The sequence below is a fragment of the Hypanus sabinus genome, chromosome 14, assembly GCF_030144855.1.
Source record: "Hypanus sabinus isolate sHypSab1 chromosome 14, sHypSab1.hap1, whole genome shotgun sequence".
Taxonomy (NCBI): domain Eukaryota; kingdom Metazoa; phylum Chordata; class Chondrichthyes; order Myliobatiformes; family Dasyatidae; genus Hypanus; species Hypanus sabinus.
Window position 1 is genome coordinate 59553791 of NC_082719.1, and position 23752 is coordinate 59577542.

At 39.1% G+C, this 23752-nt stretch overlaps 1 protein-coding gene across 1 annotated transcript in view; it reads right to left on the reverse strand.

Annotated features, from left to right (window-relative positions):
- The window catches only part of mtus1b (microtubule associated tumor suppressor 1b), a 128246-nt gene extending 108330 nt beyond the window's left edge, over positions 1–19916 (reverse strand). The window contains exons 1-4 of the mRNA XM_059988636.1: positions 19785–19916; positions 5512–5540; positions 4445–4450; positions 2185–4300 (exon numbers count right to left, since the gene is read on the reverse strand). Of these exons, the coding sequence (XP_059844619.1) occupies positions 2185–4300; positions 4445–4450; positions 5512–5540; positions 19785–19916 (2283 nt within the window). The remainder of the gene's footprint in view (positions 1–2184; positions 4301–4444; positions 4451–5511; positions 5541–19784) is intronic.
- Between the last annotated feature and the right edge of the window lie 3836 nt (positions 19917–23752).

Below are 23752 nucleotides of genomic sequence, written 5' to 3' on the forward strand. Positions count from 1 at the left end.
GCAACTGGAGGTAGAACTCTAGCAAAAGACATAACACACATAACAAGAGGATGGAAAGAGTACAGGAGGCTCCAAACTGCCAGCCATGACATATGCAAGTCAGTTCAGAGTTGAAAAAAATCTTTAGCCTTAGCATCCAAGGCCCTACCTACTGAATACAGATGAAATTGAAAGATGGGGACTGTTAGGAGCACTTTGAATAGCACTTTATGTCTTTGATGCAAGCAGCTTTGACTATCCCACAGCCACTCATTTAATCTAGCTTTGCCACCATTTCTGACCAATAGGATACTAAAATGGTGGTATCCTAACTGATAAAGGGCTCGGATGCAGGCAATATCTCCATTTTATATCTAAAGCTTGGCAATTAAGAAATTCAATTCGCAAATCTACAAAATCTGTCCACATCTAAAAGTGCATTTCAAGGGCCCCAGATGCTATTAATCAGACCACCTTCAAGCAATGCAAACCTGAAACTAGGAACTCTGCTCCCAAACCCACTTTACCAGAGGGAACACTGGGTAGAGTCCTCAACCCTACCTCAACTGGCATTTAATAAACTGCTCCCCCTTTCTATGGTCAGAGGGAAATGGATGTTCACAAATAATAGTCTCTGGCTTCAGCCACCCTTCCCCAAAAATCTCTAAAACTAACTAAAAATATCACCTATCAAACATCTGAATCAGAATCAACTGATTCATCTCTGATAGCCTCACTGACCATGCTTAAACCAAGGCTTGATCAGAACTCCAGAAGGATGTCATGAAGTGACACAAAATGCCTCATCCTTCAATGCCAACTGTGTTGTCAAAATCAATGCTATTGTTTTAAGTATTACTGCTGGTTCTGCAACCACTTGCATTTTACCTCCAAAGAGTCTACGCTAATCAGCATCCTTATTATCTACAAAAACTATGGACATTAGTCTTTATACCATTCTTATTTTCTAAGTCCTTTCCAAGTCAAGTTGGGGAATTCTACTTTCAAATAACCAAACAAAAATCATGAAAATAGTCCTAGATATTTTGAAGACATTAAACCAAATACAAGCAGTGACTTTCAATCTTCTCAAAGATACCTGATTATTCCCTATCTTTTGGGTATAGCTGCATACTTCCAATATTTGCCCCACTGGATGACATAAATACTACTTCCTCTCTTAAAACCTCATACATAGGATGTTAATGTCAAAGTCTGCATTTGTGAATCTGTATTCTGAAATGGTCTAGCAAATCATTTTGTTCAAGGACGTTTATGAATCTGTTATAGAGCTGTGCATCTCCAGCCACAGAAGGCAAGATAGATCAAATTTAACGTCAATATTAGCACGAGTTCTAATTTAATTCAATTTCAGTTGCCAACTAGGATTAAATGGTATAGGTCACTGACTCAAGCCAAAAGGTTTTTAGTCAAGTGTTCAGGAATACTACAACTGATATTGCATAATGATTATAGTAGCTTTATCAGGATTCAACAATAAAGTTACTTGGCTAGAGGCCAGTAGCACAAATCAATAAATACTAGTTTGAATGCCACTTCATTAGCTGGGAAATTTAAATACATTAATTAAAATGGGTATCATCTGTCAATGTGACCATGAAAATAACATCCATTGAAGATGGGGCTGAAATATCATGAAAATGCTGCAGTTTGTCCTCTAAACAGCAAACCCTAACAACCGAAATGGCCAAGTTAAGCTGCAGTAAGGAATGAACAATGCAGCATTTGTTAGTCAACACCATATTTCATTGTAAAAACTCAAAACCCAACTTATTTCTGAAATTGCAAACCTAGTAAATCTTAAAATATTTTTGCTTTCTTCTATGTCCACAATAACTTGCTTTTCACAGAACTGACTTTCTTGGAGGTTATTTTCTCAGCAAAATTAACAATTATGTTTACTGCTGCAGTTTAATCAGTGCTCCCTTGTGACATTGTTTTAAATCTTCTCTTTCCACTTGTCATAGTTAGACCAATAGTAATTATAGTCAAAATTTTGATTTGAACAGCAAATAACCTGTCTTCATGCACACTCCAATTCCAACTTCCAGTAAAATCTATTTATTTATTTATTTAACACATGATGCCACCTGCAGTTGCCATTGCTCATAACAGAAAATTAACAAGATAAAGCTCACCATTCACTAAAAGGCTTAAATTTCAAAGGTGCTAGAGAACACTTACTTCTGTGCTGTGAGTCTTCTTCAGTACGGCCACAGAAACTGGAACATTGCAACCAACTCCATGATCTGCTGCATCTGCTAAACTTTTACATCTGGCTCTTGGTTTTTCAATAACAGGAACATTCTGCTTTGCAAGACTGGATCTCTCCCTTCCACCACAGTGAAAAGTTTTATTAAGCTCGTGAGTTGTGCTTATGGATGATGACTTTCGATCGCCCAATAAGTTGTGCACTTGACCTGATGCTTCACCAACCAAAGCCAATTTGGAAGCCATTGAGGTCTGACTATTCTTATCATTTGATTTTAAAATATTATCTGCAGTTGAAATATGTTGCTTGTTCGCAGGAAGTGTTTTCTTACATGTGACATTCTGCAATTTCAGCACTGCTGTCTTTGGTTTTGGTGCTGATGTTGAAAGGCGATCTTTATTCAGGGCTTTAGAAGTTTGAGAACATGGAGATAGAGGTGATCTTGGAACATTTTTTGACGAATCCTCTGATGAAGAGGGGACATTTTTTGGTGGCAAGCTCATATGAACCCTAGATACAACTTTAGGTTTGACATTGTTAAAGTTAGGCTTGGGGTAGCATTTTATCTCCACTTTAGTCAATCTGACTTTTATACTTGCATTATGTTTTACTTTGCAGCATTTCTTTTGTACTGGGTCCTTTATATTTGGCTGCAGCTGCAAGTTAATTGGAGACTCTCCTGCAGATAATGAACCATTCCTTTCAGTTCTACCTGTTGGATTCCGAAATGGTGAGCTGAAAAAAGCTGTTGTGGACTCTGGTAATGGGGTTGATGTTTGAGAATATGAACTTCCATCTTCATGGATTGTTAAATTTGAAATTGTTTCATTATTTACATCCTTTGCTTGTGCAAGTTCCTGTGCATCAGCATTCCAACTGTTAACTTTAGAGGCAGATTTTGCATCATTTCTTTCCTGCCACACGATAAAAGTGGCATTCATTGCTGAGTTAGCTGGCTTTCTACAAGCTTCAATTTCATAGCTTTGAGCAGCAGTCATTCTCATAGGTTTCTTGCAGTCACTTTTGCAACTTTGTTCATTTACAGCTACCAACCGCTCATCTAACATTTCTTTTGGTTGATATATCACATATTGGTTATCAGTGGAACTGGTTATACCATAATCAACTCTCGCATAGCAATCTTGATTAGGAGTTTGGCAAGAGTTCACAGAGAATCCACTACTCTGATTTAAGTCTGTTTGACATAGCACTTCTTCTGTTTCATCTACCTGTTGCTGCTCAAGGGAGTCCTTGGAATCAGAGACAACTTCTGATGACAGTTTATAAGTAGTCAACATGTTATCTATCAGCTCATTTTCGCCAGATTCAAAAACATCCAGTGACTGATCTGATACAACTGGATCATATGAACTATTGGAAAATACTGATGATTCAAGGGCAAGTGCACTAGATTCATGCTCAGTGCTGCTCAGACGAATACCTTTCATTTCCAACTCTGTTTCACAAGAAACTATTGGATGTTCTAAACTTTCCACGTACATTTTCATTCCTATACTGTTATCATGGGTATTATCAACTGTATCCAAGTTCAAACCATTACCTGAAGCACGATGATCTGCTTTCTGAAGATATGCTTCATTTGTAATAGATTTTAACTTCTGCGCGGAGTTTGTAGCATGAGTTTCATTTAAGGGTTCAATATAAGGTAGGTTACTTTTGATAGAACTACTTAATTTGTGAGTTTGCAAACACCAGCCAGGATCTGTTATTGTAGCAGAGCTCTCAGAGTTGCAACTCATATTTGCTGTCATGTATTGATCCGAAGAGCTACTTTGAGAATAGGGCTGGTCTTCAACCACTTCTGATTCAAGTCCAGCTATATCCACACAGGTTTTCTGGTCAGCTGAGACTGCATCACCATTGTTATTACATGGCAACACTTGCATACTTGGTGTTATACAGTTTTCAATAGTCCACTGGGTTGGAACATGGACTGTTTCAGGAGATATTTGTGCACTGTAATGTTTGCTGTCATGTCTATCACTGGTCAAAACAGACTGATGAGAATCACGTATTGTATTGTGCAAAGTTTCCTCCATTCCACTGCCGCTGTTGCATGCAAGCCTACTTCAGATATTTCCAATTAGTGTCCTTCAGAGCATTGATCTGACATTAGTAATGGTGCATTTAATTGCAAGGAGCAAAATCCACAAAAGGGCAATTCTGCCAAAATATGAATTGTTATACTACTGACTTGCAAATGAACTTTACCTGGATCTGAACAGAGAGAAAAAAAAAGTTAGTTTTACTACATATCCAATTGGATCGCTGGATTTTGCAATTGTGAAGGCTTTTCTAACAATCCCAAGTCACGATGCAATGTTTGTAGAAGTGGATCAAAATTTGGGTAAATCTTGTAGTAATTAATAGATGCTGAATTCTGCAAGAAATTTAAACATTAATACCACCCCAGAACACAGCAAAAGTACAGCCTTTTCTCTATACAGTCAGTATTATACAGCATGAAAAGAGGCCTTTCAGGCCACCACATCCATGGCAGACATATACCTGCAGTCTCATTTTCCAGCCCTTACCATTCAAATTGTGATTAAGCCCTAGTGATTTTAGCATAATGTTTACCTAGTATCAAAATGGCTGTTGTGATGCCTCTAGTGTGTGTAGTGTATTGGGTAGTGACCGTCACTCTCACTTCCAGCTTACACCACTGGAGAAAAGTAGAGCTGTGAATGTGCAAGTCTCTTCTTGCCTGTACATTGTACATCGCCTCTGCAACAATAAACCTCATGTAGTGCCTCCTTGCTGGTGACACATGGAAACTGAACTCCTTTCAGAGTCAGGATAGGGAGGAGGTCTGGCCCCAGCATGCACAGCATGTAGACACACCCTGGTGCTCATGAACCAGATCTCCAGCTATGGGTAAATAGCCCCATTGCCTTGTGGGCAGCCTTGGAAGAGACCAAGGCTATGGAAGTAAACTCAAAGGTGGCGAGACATCATTGAATATCCTTCTAGCAGCTCCTACAGCCAAGCTGATGCCAAATGTATTGCTTCATAAGCTTTCCTTTAGACTACATTGGTGAGGACGAGAGGGGAGGATCTTGGGGATCTCCATACCTTCCACCCAGGCTAGTGATGATGATTAACATCACCCACTGTCCTTTGAGACAGACGGATGCCAACCACTTGCTTTGCAAGTTTATGCTCATATTCAGATAAATGTACGTTTGTAGATGTCACTGCTCAACCAATACTGGTTACAATTGAAAAGTAATTTCTGACTGAACAAAATTGTCCCAGACAGTTCTCAGCAACAGTACCTGTGACCAAGCAGAAAAAGGACGTCTACCTGCATATTAGGTTAAAGACAAACAACTAAAACAAGCAAACTCAGATTGCGATTTTATTTTCATATCTTGCAATGCTAACACAGATCATACCACCATGTAATGTACCTCAACAACAGCTATATCACTTTGGATACTGTCAGGGGGATGACCTAACAAAGGAAGGTCACAGTGGTTGGGCCTCTGGCACTGAGTCTACATCAGAGTCTGAAGGGAAGGGGAAATCAGAGGTAATAGCTGTGGTAACAGCTGTGGTAATAGGGGATTCATTAGGTGAATGGACAGGAGGTTCTGTGGGCAAGAACAAGATTCTGGATGGCACGTTGCCACCTGAGTCTGGGATGTCTCAGATCAAGCCCTTAGCATTCTTAAGTGAGAGGGTAAACAGTCAGAAGTCATGGTCCATGGAGGTACCAATGACATGGGTAGGTTATGAGATTCTGCATAGGGAGTTCAAGGAGTTAGGTGCTAAGTTAAAGGGCAGGACCTCCAGGGTTGTGATCTCAGGATTGCTACCCATGCCATGTGAGGCCAGAACTAGGAAGATTATACAGTTTAATATGTGGCTAAGAAGTTGGTATAGGAAGGACGGCGTAAGATTTTTGGATTATTGTGCTCTCTTCCAGGGAAGGTGGGACCAGTAAGGAGGGAAGAGCTTACACCTGAACTGGATGGGAATCCATCTGGAAAGTTTGTTAATACTGCATGTTGGGGTTTAAATTAGAGTTGCAGGGATAATTAGGACAAAGTCAGCATTCTTTCCTTAAGGGAAAATCCTGCCTGATGAACCTGTTAGAATTCTTTGAAAAAATTACAAGTAGGATAGATAATGGGGGTGCAGTGGATGCTGTATAATGGAGCCTACTTTCAGAAGGCCTTTGACAAGGTGCCACACAAGGCTGCTTACCAAGTTAAGAGCCCATGGTATTACAGGAAAGTAATAACATGGTTAGAACATTGGCTAATTGGTAGGAGACAGAAAGTGAGAATAAAAGGGTCCTGGTCTGGTTGGCTGCAAGTGACTAGTGTTCTGCACGAGTCAGTTTTGAGACCACATTTTACGCTGTATATAAATGATTTAGAATAAAATGCTTTTTTTTCTTCTTTATTAGCTATTAGATTAGTAGTTTAGGTTTTTTTGCATAATATTTTTTTTGTTTTTTTATATTATATATTATGATATACCTAGATTTACCTTGTTCATATATATATACTGTATTGTTCATGTTTTGGGAATACTCATTTATACTGTAATCATTGCTTATGTATTCTTTCATGTGCAATGGGAATGTGTATGTTTGTAATCCCTTTATTAATACCAATTGTATTTTGTTCATATTATTAATAATAAAAAGATTGAAAAAAATAAAATAGATGACTTTGTTGCCAAGTTTGCAGATGATACTAAGGACAGGTAGTGTTGAGGAAACAGGTAGGATGCAGAAGGACTTAGATTAGGAGAATGGGCAAGAAAATGGCATAAGTATAATGTTGCAGGGGGAAATTCCAGGTGTCAGGGGCATGAAGAGTGTGAAGTTCTTTTTCTTTTCTTTCTAAATCTTTTTATTATTATTAGTAATATGGACAGAATACAAATGATATATTGATAAAGAAATTCCCAACATACAAATTCCATTACATATGGAAAAAAACATAGTTACAATATAAATGAGTTTACCAAGACATAAGCCATAAAATATATGTATGAACATGGTAAATCTAAATATTTCATAATATATGATATAAAGAAAACAAAAAGAAAAAAAATATATATAATGCAAAACTAGCTAATCTACTGATCTAATAACTAATATAGAAGAAAAAAGAAACAAAAAAAAGAGAAAAAAAGGGGGCTGTTTATAATATCTCACAAGAATAAACATTCATCAATGCCGTCACTTCCGGTCCTCTCAACATACATAAGCTAAAAGCTGGGAAATCAAATGAACTTGGCACAGGGTCATATTACATCATATGAAAATGTTGAATAAATGGTCTCCATAACTTTTCAAATTTATTATGTCTCAAAAGTACCACTTCTAATTTTTTCTAAATTTAAACATAACATAGTTTGAGAGAACCAATTAAATACAGTGGGAGGATTAATTTCCTTCCAATTCAACAATATAGATCTTCTAGCCATCAGAGTTAGAAATGCAATCATTTGACGGGAAGAGTGTGAAGTTCTTGGGAAACTGAAAGGTCATCTGCACAAGATGGTGTACACTCCAGTATTCTGAGAGGTGGCTGAAGAAATTGTGGAGGCATTCATAATGATTCTGGAATGGTTCTAGAAGTCTGAAAAACTACAAATGTCACTACACTCTTCAAGGGAGAAAGAGGCAGAAGAAAGGAAATGAAAGGCCAGGTAGTCTGACCTCAGTGGCTGGGAAGATGTTGGCGTCCATTACTAAGGATGAAGTCTCAGAGTATTTGGAGGGACATGATAAAATAGGCCATAGTCAATATGGTTTCAAAAGAAAATCTTGCCCGACAAATCTGTTGGAATTCTGTGAAGAAATAACAATCAGGATAGACAAAGATATCCTGGATACTGAGTACTTGGATTTTCAGAAGGCCTTTGATAATGTGCCACAAATGAGGCTAACAAGCTATAAGCCCATGGCATTACAGGAAAGATTCTAGTATGGATAAGGCAATGGCTGATTTGCAGGTGGCAAAGACTGGGAATAAAAGGTGCCTTTTCTGACTGGCTGCCGGGGTCTGTGTTGGGGGCAATTCTTTTTACATTTTGTCAATAATTTATATGATGGAACTGATAGCTTTATTGCAACATTAGCAGATGATATGAAGGCAGATGGAGGGGTAGATAGTCCTATATCCTCTCTACTTCCTCAAAACAGATTAGGAGAATGGGCAAAAATATGGCAGACAGAATACACTGTTGGGAGGCATATGGTCAAGCACTTTGGTAGAAGAAATGAAAGGGTTGACTATTTACTAAATGCTAAGAAAATACAATAAATTGAGGCACAAAGTGACTTGGGAGTCCTTGTACAGAATTCCCCAAAGGTTAATTTGCAGATTGAATTTGTGGTGAGGAAAGTAATTGCAATGTTAGCACTTGAATAGAAACGCAAGGATGCAATGTTGAAACTTCATAAAACACTGGTGAGACCTCTCGGAGTATTATGAGCAGGTTTGGGCCCTTTACCTTAGGAAGGATGTGCTGAAACTGGAGAGGGTTCAAAGGAGATTCACAAAAATTACTCCAAGTAAATTACAGTAGTGATTCTTTAATGTGTAGTATACTTTTGATTTTACTGCAGAGAAAGACTATTCCCAATTTTCACAAGTCCAGTGATGGTTCCTCTTTGGCTAGTCTAGTGCATGAACAAGTCTTGAGATACTTCCAAAAGCTCCACATAGATCAACAAGTTAATCATTAATATGTAAACCTGCCACAAACTCCTATTTACATTAAAGGCATCATTCCAGTATCTGAACAGAGAGCTATACATGTGGTGAAGCTCAGAATCTGTATTCAGTCCAGTGCAATTTTAGACAGATTTTTTAGACAGCCTCAAAAGGCTGCATCCATCATTAAGGATCCCCATCACCCAGGACATGCTTTCTTCTCACTGCTACCATCAATGTGATACACGAGTCTGAAGATACACAATGTTTCAGGAACAGCTTCAGCTCTACCATCAGACTTCTGAATGGACAATAAACCCATGAACCTTTTTGCCCATTTTGCACTAGTTTAATTTTTTTTTAAACTATACATTTTGTAAATTTTAGTTTTGTGTATTGCAATATACTGCTGCCACAAAACTATTCCATGCCATATACCAGTGACATTAAACCCAATTCTGATTCTCCTCAGTTGCATTCATCTGAAGGCATTTTTTAACTTGTACAGCTTCATGAATTCATTGGTAGCTCTACAATTATCCCAAACTTCCTCTTCCACAGAATACTGAAGGTCAAAAAGTAATCAATCAATCTGTTTAGCAAAGCAAGTTAACGGTAATTTCGCGTCTACAGATTGATAAATGGAAAGTTGTCAAAATGATTCAGTATTAGAATTATTTCAGCACTCATTTTTCTTCTGCAACTTCTAGATCTTCCCCTCACAACCTTGCCTGTTATCAATAATAAATCATTTATTGCCATGTCTTCCTCCAAGCTTCTTCAGAAACTGTTGGCAGTCTCCAAGATCAAAAGTCACACTGTATCCAAAGAATTCAATTCCTCTTGCTTTTACAATTCTCTCTGCTCCTTGTTTTGAACCACTACCTGGGGGGGGGGGGGGAAGAAAGCAAAGGACTTCAACAATAATACCCTTGGATATTATTGGATATTCCCTGATGGTTTATACATCCACGCTTTCAGATTCAACACAGCTGCTTCATCATAGCATTCAAATGAATTCTCCTGCATTAACTTTTAAAACAAGCGAAAATGTATTACCTTGACAATCAAAATAAGCAACACAAAATGCTGGAGACACTCAGGCCAGACAGTATCTACAGAAAAGAGTACATTCAATGTTTCAAGCCAAGACTGTTCAGCAAGCAGTCCTGGCCCAAAATGTCAACACTTTTCCAAAGATGCTGCCTGGCCTGCTGAGTTCCACCATCATTTTGTGTTACTTGGATTTCCAACATCGGCAGATTTTCTCGTTTGTTATCAAAATAAGAAATTGCCTTTAATTGTAACTAATTCTGCTTAAGGTCCTTGGCCTAGTAGTGTTTCTCCTTCCAGAAATTGTGCAACTTGCCAAATACAATTAGCCTCTTTGTTAAAGTCATTCATGTTACAGAAACTTGTCCTTACAGAAATTTACGAACAACAATTTACAAATAGAAATAGAAATTTACAAAAATATGAATAATTTTCACTCATGAAATTCATTAAAATAATTCACTAATTTGCATTACTTGACATGCCCAGTTGAGCTTTGTACTAATGAAAACACAAATTGGCCATTTTCTAGGAACTCAACCAACACCAATTACATAGCTCCCTTGCATGTCCATTATTTTTGCATTAATTTCAAGTCGTCACTTTTATTGTCATTTTGACCATAACTGCTGGTACAGTATAGTAAAAATGAGACTTTCAGGACCATGGTGTTACATGACATTACAAAAACTAGACTGAACTACATAACAGAAAAAACTACACTAGACTACAGACCAACCCAGGACGGCATAAAGTGCACAAAAGAGTGCAGGCATTACAGTAAGTAATAAACAGGACAATAGGGCAAGGTGTCAGGCCAGGCACTAGGTATTGAGGAGTCTGAAAGCTTGGGGGAAGAAACTGTTACATAGTCTGATCATGAAAGCCCGAATGCCAGCAGATGTTTTTATTTTGCTTTAAGATTGCTAGCTTGCATTTTCAACAATTTATTTATTGCCTTTGAAATACATTTCAAACTCTGCAAACATCATTGTATCTTTACCTAAACTTCAAACAACTTCTTGAACCTCTATCATTCCTAATCTTTTACTCCTTTCCCTTCATTCCCAACTTTCATCATTCTCTTACTACAATCCCTCTAAAGCTTAATAAATTCTTTAAGAACATTTTCCACCAAATGCAGAACTTGCATTTGGGTAAGAGCATTCTAATTTATAGCATTAGAAAAAAGTTTACAAAATAAGTGAATTTTAGAGCAAAATAACAGTGATTCCTTTGCTTGCGTCTTCAGAAACCGTTCTATTTCCATCTTTAATATCTCTATTTTCCCTTTCAGGGTTCTTTTGAAGACTCTGACCTGAAAATACATGCTGACTGTTTTTTTTTGTGGGAATGAGACCTGCTCTCAAGGTCTCACAACTGGGCATTACTTGATATACCAAGGACATGGCATAGAAGATTAGCTCGCCTTCGGAGGTCCAGGATTTCATGGTTCTGGAGGCGGGTGGCCTCTGCAGGGAATCGGTGTCGTGGGAGACGGAACATCGAAAGCAGCGAGCTGGCTGTGTGCCCACAGGCCCGAGTTCTTTGGGCACCAAGCTCATAAAAAGTGACACCGACTTTTAACATTATAAATCAGCAAGTTGTTTGTTACGTCTCCCCTCTTGCTGTGAAATGGAGGCACCTCATTTTTCCTCGGAGGGGGAGGGGAAGAGAGAGACTGAAATTACCTTTTATTGAAATTGTCTTTATAGATGCTTTGCTGCACACTTGAGTGCTCATTGGGAGGCGCAGATGCTTTTTTACTGGTGGGGGGGATTGCTTTGCTGCTGCTTACATGTGAGAAGAGGAGCTTTGGGGTTCTAACATTTAACTGTCATTCATTCTTTAGTCACTCCTTTTCATGGACGGTTGTGAAGAAAAAGACTTACAGGATGTATATTGTATACATTTCTCTGACATTAAATATACATCTGAAACCTTTGAATATTTAACTCTACCTCTGCTTTGTATAATTAAGAGTTAAGTATTCTGCTCCACCAAAATTCATTTAACTATTCTTTTTGGTGCTATAAACTAGAATGCAAAACCAGTCAATTACGAAAGATTATGATGACCAAAAAAGAATTATGGAACACATCATAAACAAAGCACAAAGACTAGCCAAGGTCACAAATGTCCAGTTAACAAAATGGATGCTATTAATAATCTTGTTCAAATGTTCCATCCATACACTAGCACATTGGCTGTTAAATGCCAATCATGAACTGACATTTAAACTTCTTCAAATACATGTACCCATGTTGCTGTTTGTGAACAGGGCTGTTGGAATGTTGCTTTGAGATTGGCTTTATTACACGTAGATCAAAGAATACAGTAAATTGCATCATCCACAAAAATCACAGCCCAAGGATGAGCTGACAGCAGTTTGCAAAAGTGGCCACGCTTCCAGTACCCATAACTTACTAACCCTCATGTTTCTGATGAGCACCTTGAGAAAACCTACATGGTCATAGGGAGAACGCATGAACTCCTTAGTGGCCCCTGGCATGGTAATAGAATTACACTAACCACTACACTACCATGTTTGAAAGGGCAAATCCACTGAAGGAATAGGAGATGCATTAACCTTACAGATTTTAAACTTAATTCAAGAGAATTGCTTTTTATTGGAGTCCTATTTCAGCGACTCTTGCTGAACTTGACCATAATTAGTTTGGCTTTCCTCAGATTAAGATCTGACAGTATTATTGATGCAGTGCACCAGTGAGCATGTAAAACTAATAGGGTCATATTTCTCTCTGGAGGTCACATCACTGAAGAGGAAGGACACGGACAATTTCCAAGCTATTTTTATTGCAGGAATCAGATTGGAGTACTGTCACAGATTTGGATCTAAGCCAGCATCACCAGTCTTAGCAATTTCACAATTTAGCCATTGTCAGCTCAATTCTCATGAACCCTGTTGTCCAAATTAAGGGCATGACCAAATCATAACAATCTAGTTTGGATACCTGACTGTATTCATTCACTATGAATTATCTTTAATCTAAAAACTGGAGCCTTGGGCTTAGTTTCGCTTCATTAACATGAATCCTATACGCTGAGTATGTCGAAATCAGTTTTATTGGCATGTGCACTAGTATGCATATGCACAGAGGCAATACAAAACCTTACTTGCAGTAATGTCACAGGTACATGACAGAAATAGCATTCACAAGAAAACAAAATTCTTGGATATGCACTGTATTCAATGATTAAGAGCAGAGATAATAGCATACAATGCAAAAAAAAACACTACAGTACATCCTGCAATCAACTCAATTATTGGCAGTAGAGAGCACAGTAAGAAAACTGAAATGAGGCCCAAGTGAATGAACTCCAGATTACACCTGCTACATCACAACTAGGGAAGAATTTCAGTTTTGTGAGATGTCATACCAAATGTAGTCTGCAGCTGGAAAGAAAAGGCAATGAAAACATTCTTAATTTTCTGTAATTTATGGTACAAGGATATGTACAAGATAATCTAATCAAATCTTAAAGCATCCATCACAGGTAGACTGGTGTTGAAATCAGCTTTTCGAGCACTGGTATTCAATCTGTGCATTGATTATAGAACTTGGGATGTCATCTGGCAGTTGTACAAGATGTTGAAGCCACATTGGGGAACACTTTTGTTTTGGTCACCCTGTTACAAACATCATCATTAAGCTGGAAACAGTGCATAAAATACTTCCAAGGATGTTGTCAGGACTCAAGGGACTGAGTTACCTGAAGAGGTTGAGCAGGTTCAGTTCTTATTCATGGGAATGTAGGAGAATGAGAAGTGATTGTGCAGAGGTGTACAATACCTTGAGGGGCATAGATGGGGTCAATACACAGTCTATCCCCAAGGAGGCTGAGGATCGAGAAGTAGAGGACATAAGGTTAAAGTGAATTGAAAGATTTAAATGAACCTGGAGGGAGGGGCAACTTTTTCCATCTAGATGATGGTCCACATATAGAATGAGCTACCAGAGGAAGCAGTTGAAGTACTATTAAATTTTTCCTATCCATGTACCTGTCCAAGTACTTTTGAAATGTTTGAGGAATGTGGGCAAAAAGCACAACAATGGCTCAACTTAGAGCAGACTGAAAATCTCCCATTCCATTCTAACCATTTTTAGTGGAGCACCACCATCTGGTACAGGAATTGCAAGGCATCTGACCCCAAAACCCTACAAAGGACTGTACAGAAAGAATCACTGGAAAGTCTCTTCCACACCCCTGCCAGATACTTACCAGAAACACTGTATGCAGGGCCCTTAGCATTGTCAGTGATCCCGCACATTTATCCTACAATCTCCGTGACCCGCCATCAAACAGAACATACCATAACATTAGGACAAGGACTGTTACAATGGAAACAGCTTCTTCCCCCACATGAAGAGGCTGCCATCACCCAAGTCTCACCATACTGTGATGTTAATGCACATTATGTGTTAATATTACTTAAGTGTTCAATGAGTTATATGTACTGTGTTGTGCACCTTGGTCAAGAGGAACTTTGTTTGTTTGGCAGGGTGCACATATACGCTGAAATGACAAACTTGAGCCTCAATCAGCCTGACCATTAACACCCTGAACAATTTGGGTCAAAAGGCCTGTGCTGTTTAGCCAATCATCAATTTTCTTTGTGGCAGGCCAGGAACGCTGCAATACTGAAAAGATCAACATTTTGGAATAGTCAGCATACCTGACAGCACAACATTATTACAGCTTGGGGCTCAGAGTTCATTTATAACACTGGCTTAAATAGTTTGCAAGTCCTAACCATGATCACATGGGTTTCTTCCCACACTACAAAGACATACCAGTTATAGGTTAATTGGTCATTGTAAATTGCTTTGTGATTATGCCTGGTTTAAATGCAGTGGCATGTAAAAGTTTGGACACCCCTAGTCAAAATTTCTGTTACTGTGGGTGGTTGTGAGTAGATGAACTGATCTCCAAAAGTCAAAGTTAAAGATGAAACATTCTTTTCAACATTTTAAGCAAGAACAGTGTATTATATTTGCTTTGTACAATTTTAGAGTGAAAAAAGGAGCACCATGCAAAAGTTTGGGCACCCCAAGAGATTTGAGCTCTCACAACTTTTACCAAGGTCTCAGACCTTAAAGAGCTTGTTAGAGCTATGGCTTGTTTACAGTCATCGTTAGGAAAGACCAGGTGATACAAATTTCAAAGCTTTATAAATACCCTGACTCCTCAAGCCTTGTCCCAACAAACAGCAGCCATGGGCTCCTCTAAGCAGCTGCCTAGCACTCTGAAAATTAAAATAAACGATGCCCACAAATCAGGAGAAGACTACAAGAAGATAGCAAAGCGTTTTCAGGTACCCGTTTCCTCAGATTGTAATGTAATTAAGAAATGGCAGTTAACAGTAACTGTGGATGTCAAGTTGAGGTCTGGTAGACTAAGAAAACTTTCTAAGAGAACTGCTTGCAGGATTGCTAGAAAGACAAATCAAAACCCCAAGCAAAACCCCAAACTGCAAAAGACCTTCAGGAAGATTTAGCAGATTCAGGAGTGGTGGTGCACTGTTCTACTGTGCAGCGACACCTGCACAAATATGACCTTCATGGAAGAGTCATCATAAGAAAACCTTTCCTGCATTCTCAACACAAAATTCAGTGTCAGAAATTTGCAAAGGAACATCTAAACAAGCCTGATGCATTTTGGAAACAAGTCCTGAGGACTGATGAAGTTAAAATAGAGCTTTTTGGCCACAATGAGCAAAGGTAAGTTTGAAGAAGAAAAGGTGCAGAATTTCATGAAAAGAACACCTCTAACTGTTAAGCACGGGGGTGGATCGATCATGCTTCGGGCTTGCGTTGCAGCAGTGGCACAGGGAACATTTCACTGGTAGAGGGAAGAATGAATTCAATACCAGCAAATTCTGGAAGCAAACATCACACCATCTGTGGGGAAAAAAAAGCTGAAGATGAAAAGAGGATGGCTTCTACAACAGGATAATGATCCTAAACACACCTCAAAATCCACAATGGACTACCTCAACAGGTGCAAGTTAGCCCTCACAGTCTCCCGATCTAAACATCATCGAAAATCTGTGGATAGACCTCAAAAGGTCTATCCTCTTTTGATAGACCTTGGGCATGCAAGACGGCCCAAGAATCTCGCAGAACTAGAAGTCTTTTGCAAGGAAGAATGGGCAAAAATCCCCCAAACAAGAATTGAAAGACTCTGAGCTGGCTACAGAAAGCATTTACAAGCTGTGATACTTGCCAAAGGGGGTGTTACTAAGTACTGACCATGCAGGGTGCCTAAGCTTTTGCTTCAGGCCCTTTTACTTTTTTGTTATTTTGAAACTGTAAAAGATGGAAAAAAAGTAATCTTGCTTAAAATATTAAAGAAATGTGTCATCTTTAACTTTATGCCTTTTGGAAATCAGGTCATTTCTTACTCGCTTAGCTATTCACAGTAACAGAAATTTTGACCAGGGGTGCCCAAACTTTTGTATGCCACTGTAGTGGGTTGCTGGGGGGAGTGGCTCAATAGGCCAGAAGGTACAACCTTTTGCATCTTTACTTGAATTTCTAATTAAGGGTTTTATGATTTTACTATCTTCCTACTCTGTCCCCATTACTTTTTATGCCCACTCCTCAATTTATCTTTGAACTTATTCAATGATCACATCAGCTCACTAAAGTTGTGAGCCACTGATTCAGCAATGGAAGGGATGAGCAGCTTCAAGCTCCTGGGTGTCAACATCCTAGAAGATCATACCATGGAACAATGAAGCAATCACAAAGGCAGCACATCAGCAGCAATCTTAGAACCAAAAGGCTCAAGACGTAAACCAAATCCTTAAATTAACAGTGCATGATTCCTTTACTTTGAATGCTTCAGCAGAATGCAGTGGTTTAGATATATCTTTAAGACATTGTGATTATGTTTCATTGGAGGACCACTAAGATTAAAGCTTCTAGTAAATATTGCCGTATTATGCCACAACATTTACTAGAAGCTACTTCTATATTTATCTGTAGTATCCTAATCCCTGGCACTGTCTGCAATACATTTTTCAAGCAATTTCAATACAATCCAGTTCTTCCCTAAAGACTAGAGAATTGCCCAATTGCCCCACCATTTACCTGCTCCTCATATCTTCCCTTGGTAATTCTCACAATTCATTCCCTCATCTATTGAGCTAAAATTCTATGTGCTGATCTTGTTCTTAACTGTTGTCCACCTTTTCCACTGCTTTCATTCAAAAAAATGGTCTTTGTCTCCTTGCAAAGACAAACCACTAGGTCAACCATTCTTTGTTGGTGCTAGCATCTCAAGTGCAAACAATGGATTCAGATTAATTGGGACACATCAGGACCAATACATTTGGGCCAATTAAGTGGCTGCCCAAATTAGCTGAACTTTCATGGAAATAGTTGAAAGGTAGAGTTTAGAGAGTGGAGAGTAAGCAGTGTCAAGCTCCTGGGTGTCAAGATCTGAGGATTTAACCTGGTCCCAACATATCAATGTAGTTATAAAGAAGGCAAGACAGCAGCTATACTTTATTAGGAGTTTTAAGAGATTTGGCATGTCAACAAATACACTCGAAAACTTCTGTAGTTTATACCATGGAGATTATTCTGACAGGCTGCAGCACTGTCTGGTATGGAGGAGCTACTGCACAGGACTGGAAGAAGCTGCAGAACATTGTAAATTTAGTCAGCTCCAACTTGGGTACTAGCCTACGAAGTAGCCAGGACATCTTCAGGGAGCGCTGTCTCAGAAAGGCAGAGTCCATTATTAAGGACCTCCAGCACCCAGGGCATGCCCTTTTCTCTCTGTTACCATCAGGTAGGAGGTACCAAAGCCTGAAGGCACACACTCAGTGATTCAGGAACAGCTTCTTCCCTTCTGCCATCCAATTCCTAAATTCATTGAATCTTTGGACACTACCTCATCTTTTTAAAATATGCAGTATTTCTGTTTTTGCATGTTTTTAAAAATCTATTCAATATGTATTCAGTAATTGATTTACTTATTTATATTTTATTTTATTTATTGTTTGTTAGATTAAGTATTGCATTGAACTGCTGCTTCTAAAGTAACAAATTTCATGTCACATGATAATAAACCTGATTCTGTACAAAAAAGACAAACTACCATTTAACTGAGCAACAAATTATGTATTTAAATGAAATACATAATAAATTAGAAGACTACCAATAATTTACAACAGTACAACTATTAACTCCTAACAGTTATCACGTGGGGAACTAAGCCCGTTCATACTGCTGTGTTCTTTTGGTTGATTATAAATGAACACAATCAGTGCAGCCACCTACTGCAGATAATGGACTGCACTCATTGCCTTCTTGCACAAAGTCAAAATTTTAAAAAGCATCAAAATTCATTGCTGTTTGAATCGGCAACTGTTGGCCTAAATGGACAACATAATACAAGCATGTGCAACTGCTTATGTGCCTTAGTTTCTAATGCATACAAAAGTGCACACAACTGGTAAATGGGACAGGGAACTGTTGCTGAACAGTTTCTCACTCGTAAGTGGCATAGTGTCCCAAACACTAAGGGAACCCCAGATATTTTTTTGATTAGTTTTTGCTCTTTAAAAGTTGTCCCAAACAAGTGGCTGCCCCAATTAATCTATGGCCCAATGAACATAATTCACTGTATTCATGGCAGAGATTAATATTGCTTATAGCCATTATTTCTCCTTACTTTAACCTAATTGGCAATTGCACCACTCTTGTACCATTCATGCTGTTAACTGTTCTGATGCCCTTTTCTCCTGCAGAACCTTTCTAGGTATTTATGCTTTTGATTACCTTTCAGATCTTTGGCACGCTTAAAACACTTATCCCTGCATCAAAAAAAACTAGTCTGCAATCAGATTTCTGAACGGTCTGTAAACACTACATTACTTTTTCTTGTGCTATTTTGTAACTTAATTTTTTTTGTTTTAAGGCAGCAGTACAGTGAAAGGCAAAAATCTGATTGCAGCACTTCAGACTTTTCAAACAACCTGTTTAGGCTGATTTTGGAGGAAACTGAAAAGAGTAAATACACTTGAACAGAGGAGTCTTGATCAAAAACATTCTCTGCCCACAAATGCTCCTTAAACTGTGGAATGTTTCCATCATTGCTTTTATGGCAAAGCCATCCAGAAGCACACCCTCAAAATTAAATATTGCTCAAGAAGAATTGGTTTCTACTTAAGGAACCAATCCTTTCCCTCTGCCAGCTGATTTCTGAATGGATATTGAACCCATGAACACTACCTGACTTTTTACTATAATATATATATATATATAAATAATACAAATTGTTTTTTCCTCTATCATGTACACTCAGACCCTGCTTAATGCTGAGGATGTGTCCCTCAGAGGTGGAGCTCTGTTTATCAGTGCTATGTGGGGTCATTATAATATTACATAAACGGACATGTCCGCCTGATTTTTAAAAATATCAAAACCAAGATGTGATATTCCTAACCTGTGCATCAGTGAAGCAGCAGCTGTGGGGGGGGGGGGGGCGGGGGCAGCAGCAGGTAGTGGTTACATCTTAAGGTGGGGGGAATCAGGCTATGGGTTCTCTAACTTTGGCTTCTTCAAGTAGCAATTGAGATTTGACCTTTTCTCAAGTTTCCTCTCGTGAAGCAGTCCTGGTAGCGTGAAATCATGCCGAGAACACCCCTCTTTGCTTTATTGCTTCGCTCCCAGTCAAGGTCATTATAAATGAACTGGTCCATGGCTGTGGTGACGCTAGTGCTGAGGAATTTTGTGGTGAGGTTTCCTACTGGTGTTTCCGCTTCTCTATATCCATACCCTCAGGATGCGTAACTTTGCCAATTCTTGAAGTTGTTCGTTATTAAGGCTCTCACCATGAGAATGCAGTAACTCTTCAAAATTGCCATTGTTAACATCCTCACACCACATCACTTGTAGCTTCACATCCATGCTAATGCTTTTTCACAGACACTTTAGATGTACTACCATTACTGGAAGTTGCAGGCCATTTTCCAGACATTATGGGTGAAAAAAATGGAATAAATAGGCGTGAAGTAATACATGACTGGTTGCAAGTGGCTCAGAGCATATGTAAAGCATTCTCATTGGCTGATTGAATGTTTACTGTAATGGCGGCTGATCTTAAGTTTCAAGTGTTGTTTAGAATGAATTTGTCATTTAAATTTCATTAAAAATCGAATAATTACGTTGTAATGAATCAGCACTGAGGGAATAATACTATGCAGAATCTGAGTGTATTGTATTCCACTGCTGCTGCAAAGTTAACAAATTTCACAACATATGCCAGTGATGTTACTATTTCTAAGGAACAATTAAGGCAAGATATTAATCAGCAAACTTATTTAATGTTCCTTTCCAGAAGCGTAGTTGCTATTTTGACTTGATCTGACTTTTCAAGTCAAGCTACAATGACCCATTAGATCAAACGACTTTGTTTCATAGTTTGTTTCTGCAGTTAACGCCGATGTTCTATAATTGTGCAACAGCATCAAGTAGCTTAAAACCACAATTCAGGAGCATTCCTGAAGTACGATATAAAGAGCATCTGATAGGTTTATTGGTTTGAACACTTCCGATAATGCTCTCCAAATCTACATCTCTGCAGCTGATTGATTTCAAACAATTACTGGTACTCTGAAAGATTGATTAGTGTTCTGCAGTCCGGAACTTAAACAATATCAATAGCAGCTTTATATGAGCTAGCTATACTAAAAGCACTTCCCTGCAAATTATTTAAGAGCTTAATTCATCTTTATCTATACTACAGAAGGACAATCCCACATTAGCACTGTATTCCATCAGGACCAAGCAATACACTACAGTGAAAAATAAAGAATGTCAATTGCAAATTGTGATGCAATAAGTATACATTGGAAATGACCAAATCCCTTACCCCAATAGATATTTAATGAAATTTTTCCATCCTCAATATTCCTCCCAAGCAATATGCCTGAAATTTTGAATGGAGTAGGGAGAGACCACCAGGCCAAGCATTTGAATTGTCAAGTACTGGGAACAAATGGGATTATAGGTATCAAATTGTTAGCCAGGTATGCCAGCTAAAGTATTTGTTTCTGCATATTACGACTTTAGCGAGTACAACTTTGCAAGTCAACATTTATCCACTATCTGCAAGCCTTCAAATGCACTGGAAGGATCAGAAAATCCACAACTGTACTGTCAGAGAACCATGGCCGGCAGAGGCCTGACTGTCAGCTCTGATGGGCATTCCACGCCACGCCACTCTAATGTTCCATTCCGGACTCCCCGCAAGGGCATCATCCAAGATTCTATTAAACCAAGAATTTTGCCAGGTGGTCAGGGGAAGCCATTTGTTGATTCAGTGGCTTACTCTTGGTGTTTTGGTTCTTTCCCATATCTCAAAGATATGCAAGTCAATAATTGGACAGTAAAGTAGACCTAGTGTGTAAACATGCACTTATAAACCCAGGAGCATTGATGGCAAAGTAAGGAGGATAATTTGCAAGATGAATAGGTATTACTCTGTGAACCAGCAGAAACTTGGTAGGGTGAAGAGGCTTCAACATTGAAAGGAGATAGAGATTGCTTTCAGAACTAAAGTCACTCTCAAAAACAGTTATTACGATCCCAACTGCTCATAAAAACAAGTTAGGCTTTCTACTTCCGTTGGGAGGGGGTGTCGAGGAAAGAGGGCAAGATCAGTGCCAACTGTCTTTCAGTCTGAAGCCACCCATGGCTACACACAGGTAAACTGAAAAATGGCGTTGTATGTAACAATTATCATTCAGAGCACTGCAATGAATTTCCAATTTAAGGACAATTTCATTTTTGATTCAAATCATTTCAGAGCTTCAACGAGTATTTCAATTCAACTACTAAACGCCTCACACTCACTAAAGGAGCTGCAAACGAAGTATGTTTTGAAAAACTTTCCAATGAACTGTCGGAATTTCTAAAATTGCATGTTGGCTACAGTTATTTTTAATCTAATCCAAGAAATTAGTATTGTTGCCTTTGAGCTGTTCTTAAAGTGGACGACTGCACATAAAAACAGCAAGTTGGAGAGAGAGTTACAAACCGAACGGTTGTAATTCACAATTACTGGCTCAGTGAAAAGCAACTTACCATAAGATGGTTATCAGGAACAGGATAGCGAACTGAAAAGCAAGTAGTGAATCATGAAAACTTCCTCTGCATTAAACAGAGGCAGGCATTCATTATTTGGCTGCACTGCCAATTGCGACATTCTGGAAATGGAGATACACCGTAAACCAAACCATTAAAACTCGCGGGACTGCTTTTGTGGATTAACTCAGCTATGCAGTACAAAGAGCAAGTATTTACTTTTTTTTCCTCCCCAGACTGGTTGGAATGTTTAAGTCTTGGCAATACTCCTTCACTAAAATCTGCGAACAATCCTGAAAGCTGTCTCTTAATTAACGTAGCAATGCCGCTGAGCTGCACTTCCAGATCCAAGCGAGTAACCGGGCCAAAATTCACCACCAGCCACTGGCACTTTCGTCACTGAAAGGGGAGTGTCGGATCTCCTCGGGATAAATTAGCGTGAAACGTTGCACAGCAAATCACTTTTCCCAAACCGCATCGGCAAGAATGCAGACGACAGCAAAATCATTCAAAGTGCAAAATAGTTTTTAAGATCAAGCCATAATCACGCTACACTCGCCAGTAAAGCAAGTTACAATTTCAACGATGATTTCACCCTGCAGACTCAGCAACGCATTTTTAGTGAACAGTAAACCAACCTAAGTACTAGGAGAGTTTCCAGTTTGGGCATATTTACATACCAAACGCTAGGTGCAAATATATTTAAATTGGTACTAAATTTTATCGGGGAAATATCTAATCAACACAAAACAATTACTCTGATAAAATACAACTCATTTCATACCAGCCTTAACTACATTTGATACCGAACTACAGATGTTACAGGCCCGTGACCAGTGGGTTAAACTAACACAGAAAATATTGGAGGCAGATCCTCTGGAAATGAATAAACAGTCTATGTTTCTGCCGCATCTGTTCTCAGGATGAGGCTTTTCTCTCCAGGACAGATTTCCTCCTTCAAAAAAAGGGGTGGGGGAAGCTTCTTTCCTGCCCTCACCAATATCTTCATTCTCCAGACATTGTGCTCAGCCCATTTTCCTATGACCTTAAGAGTGATAGTTCCTCTCGTCCTCAGCTACCAACCCACGAGTCTCCAACAGGCCTACAACAGGACCCCAACACCAAACATCTTTACCATCCCACCCCTACCACCACCCTTTATTCAGAGAGCACTCCTTTTGATTTTCTTGTCCTTGTCTTTCCCTAATCTCCCTCCTAGCACTTACCCCTACAGGCAACAGAAGTGCTACACCTGCCTTCACCCCCCCATTCAGGGCCCCAAACAGTCCTTCTAGGTGAGGGAACACCACCTGTGAATCTGTTGGGGTCATCAAATGTGTCCAGTGCTCCCAATATGTCCTTCTCAACATTGGTGAGGCTCACCATAGACTGGGGGACTGCTCTGTCAAGCACCTCCACTCCATCTGCAAAAAGCAGGACCTCCCACTGGCCAACTATTCCAATACCCAATCTGACATGGCCTCTTCTGCCATGATAAAGCTTCTTTCATGTTGGAGGAGCAACACCTCATACTCTGTCTAGATAGCCTCCAACCTGATGGCATGAACATAGATTTCTCCAACTTCTGGTAACTTGCCCCGCCACCCTCCCTTTTCATTTCACCTGCCCATCACCACCCCCTGGTGCCCCTATACCTT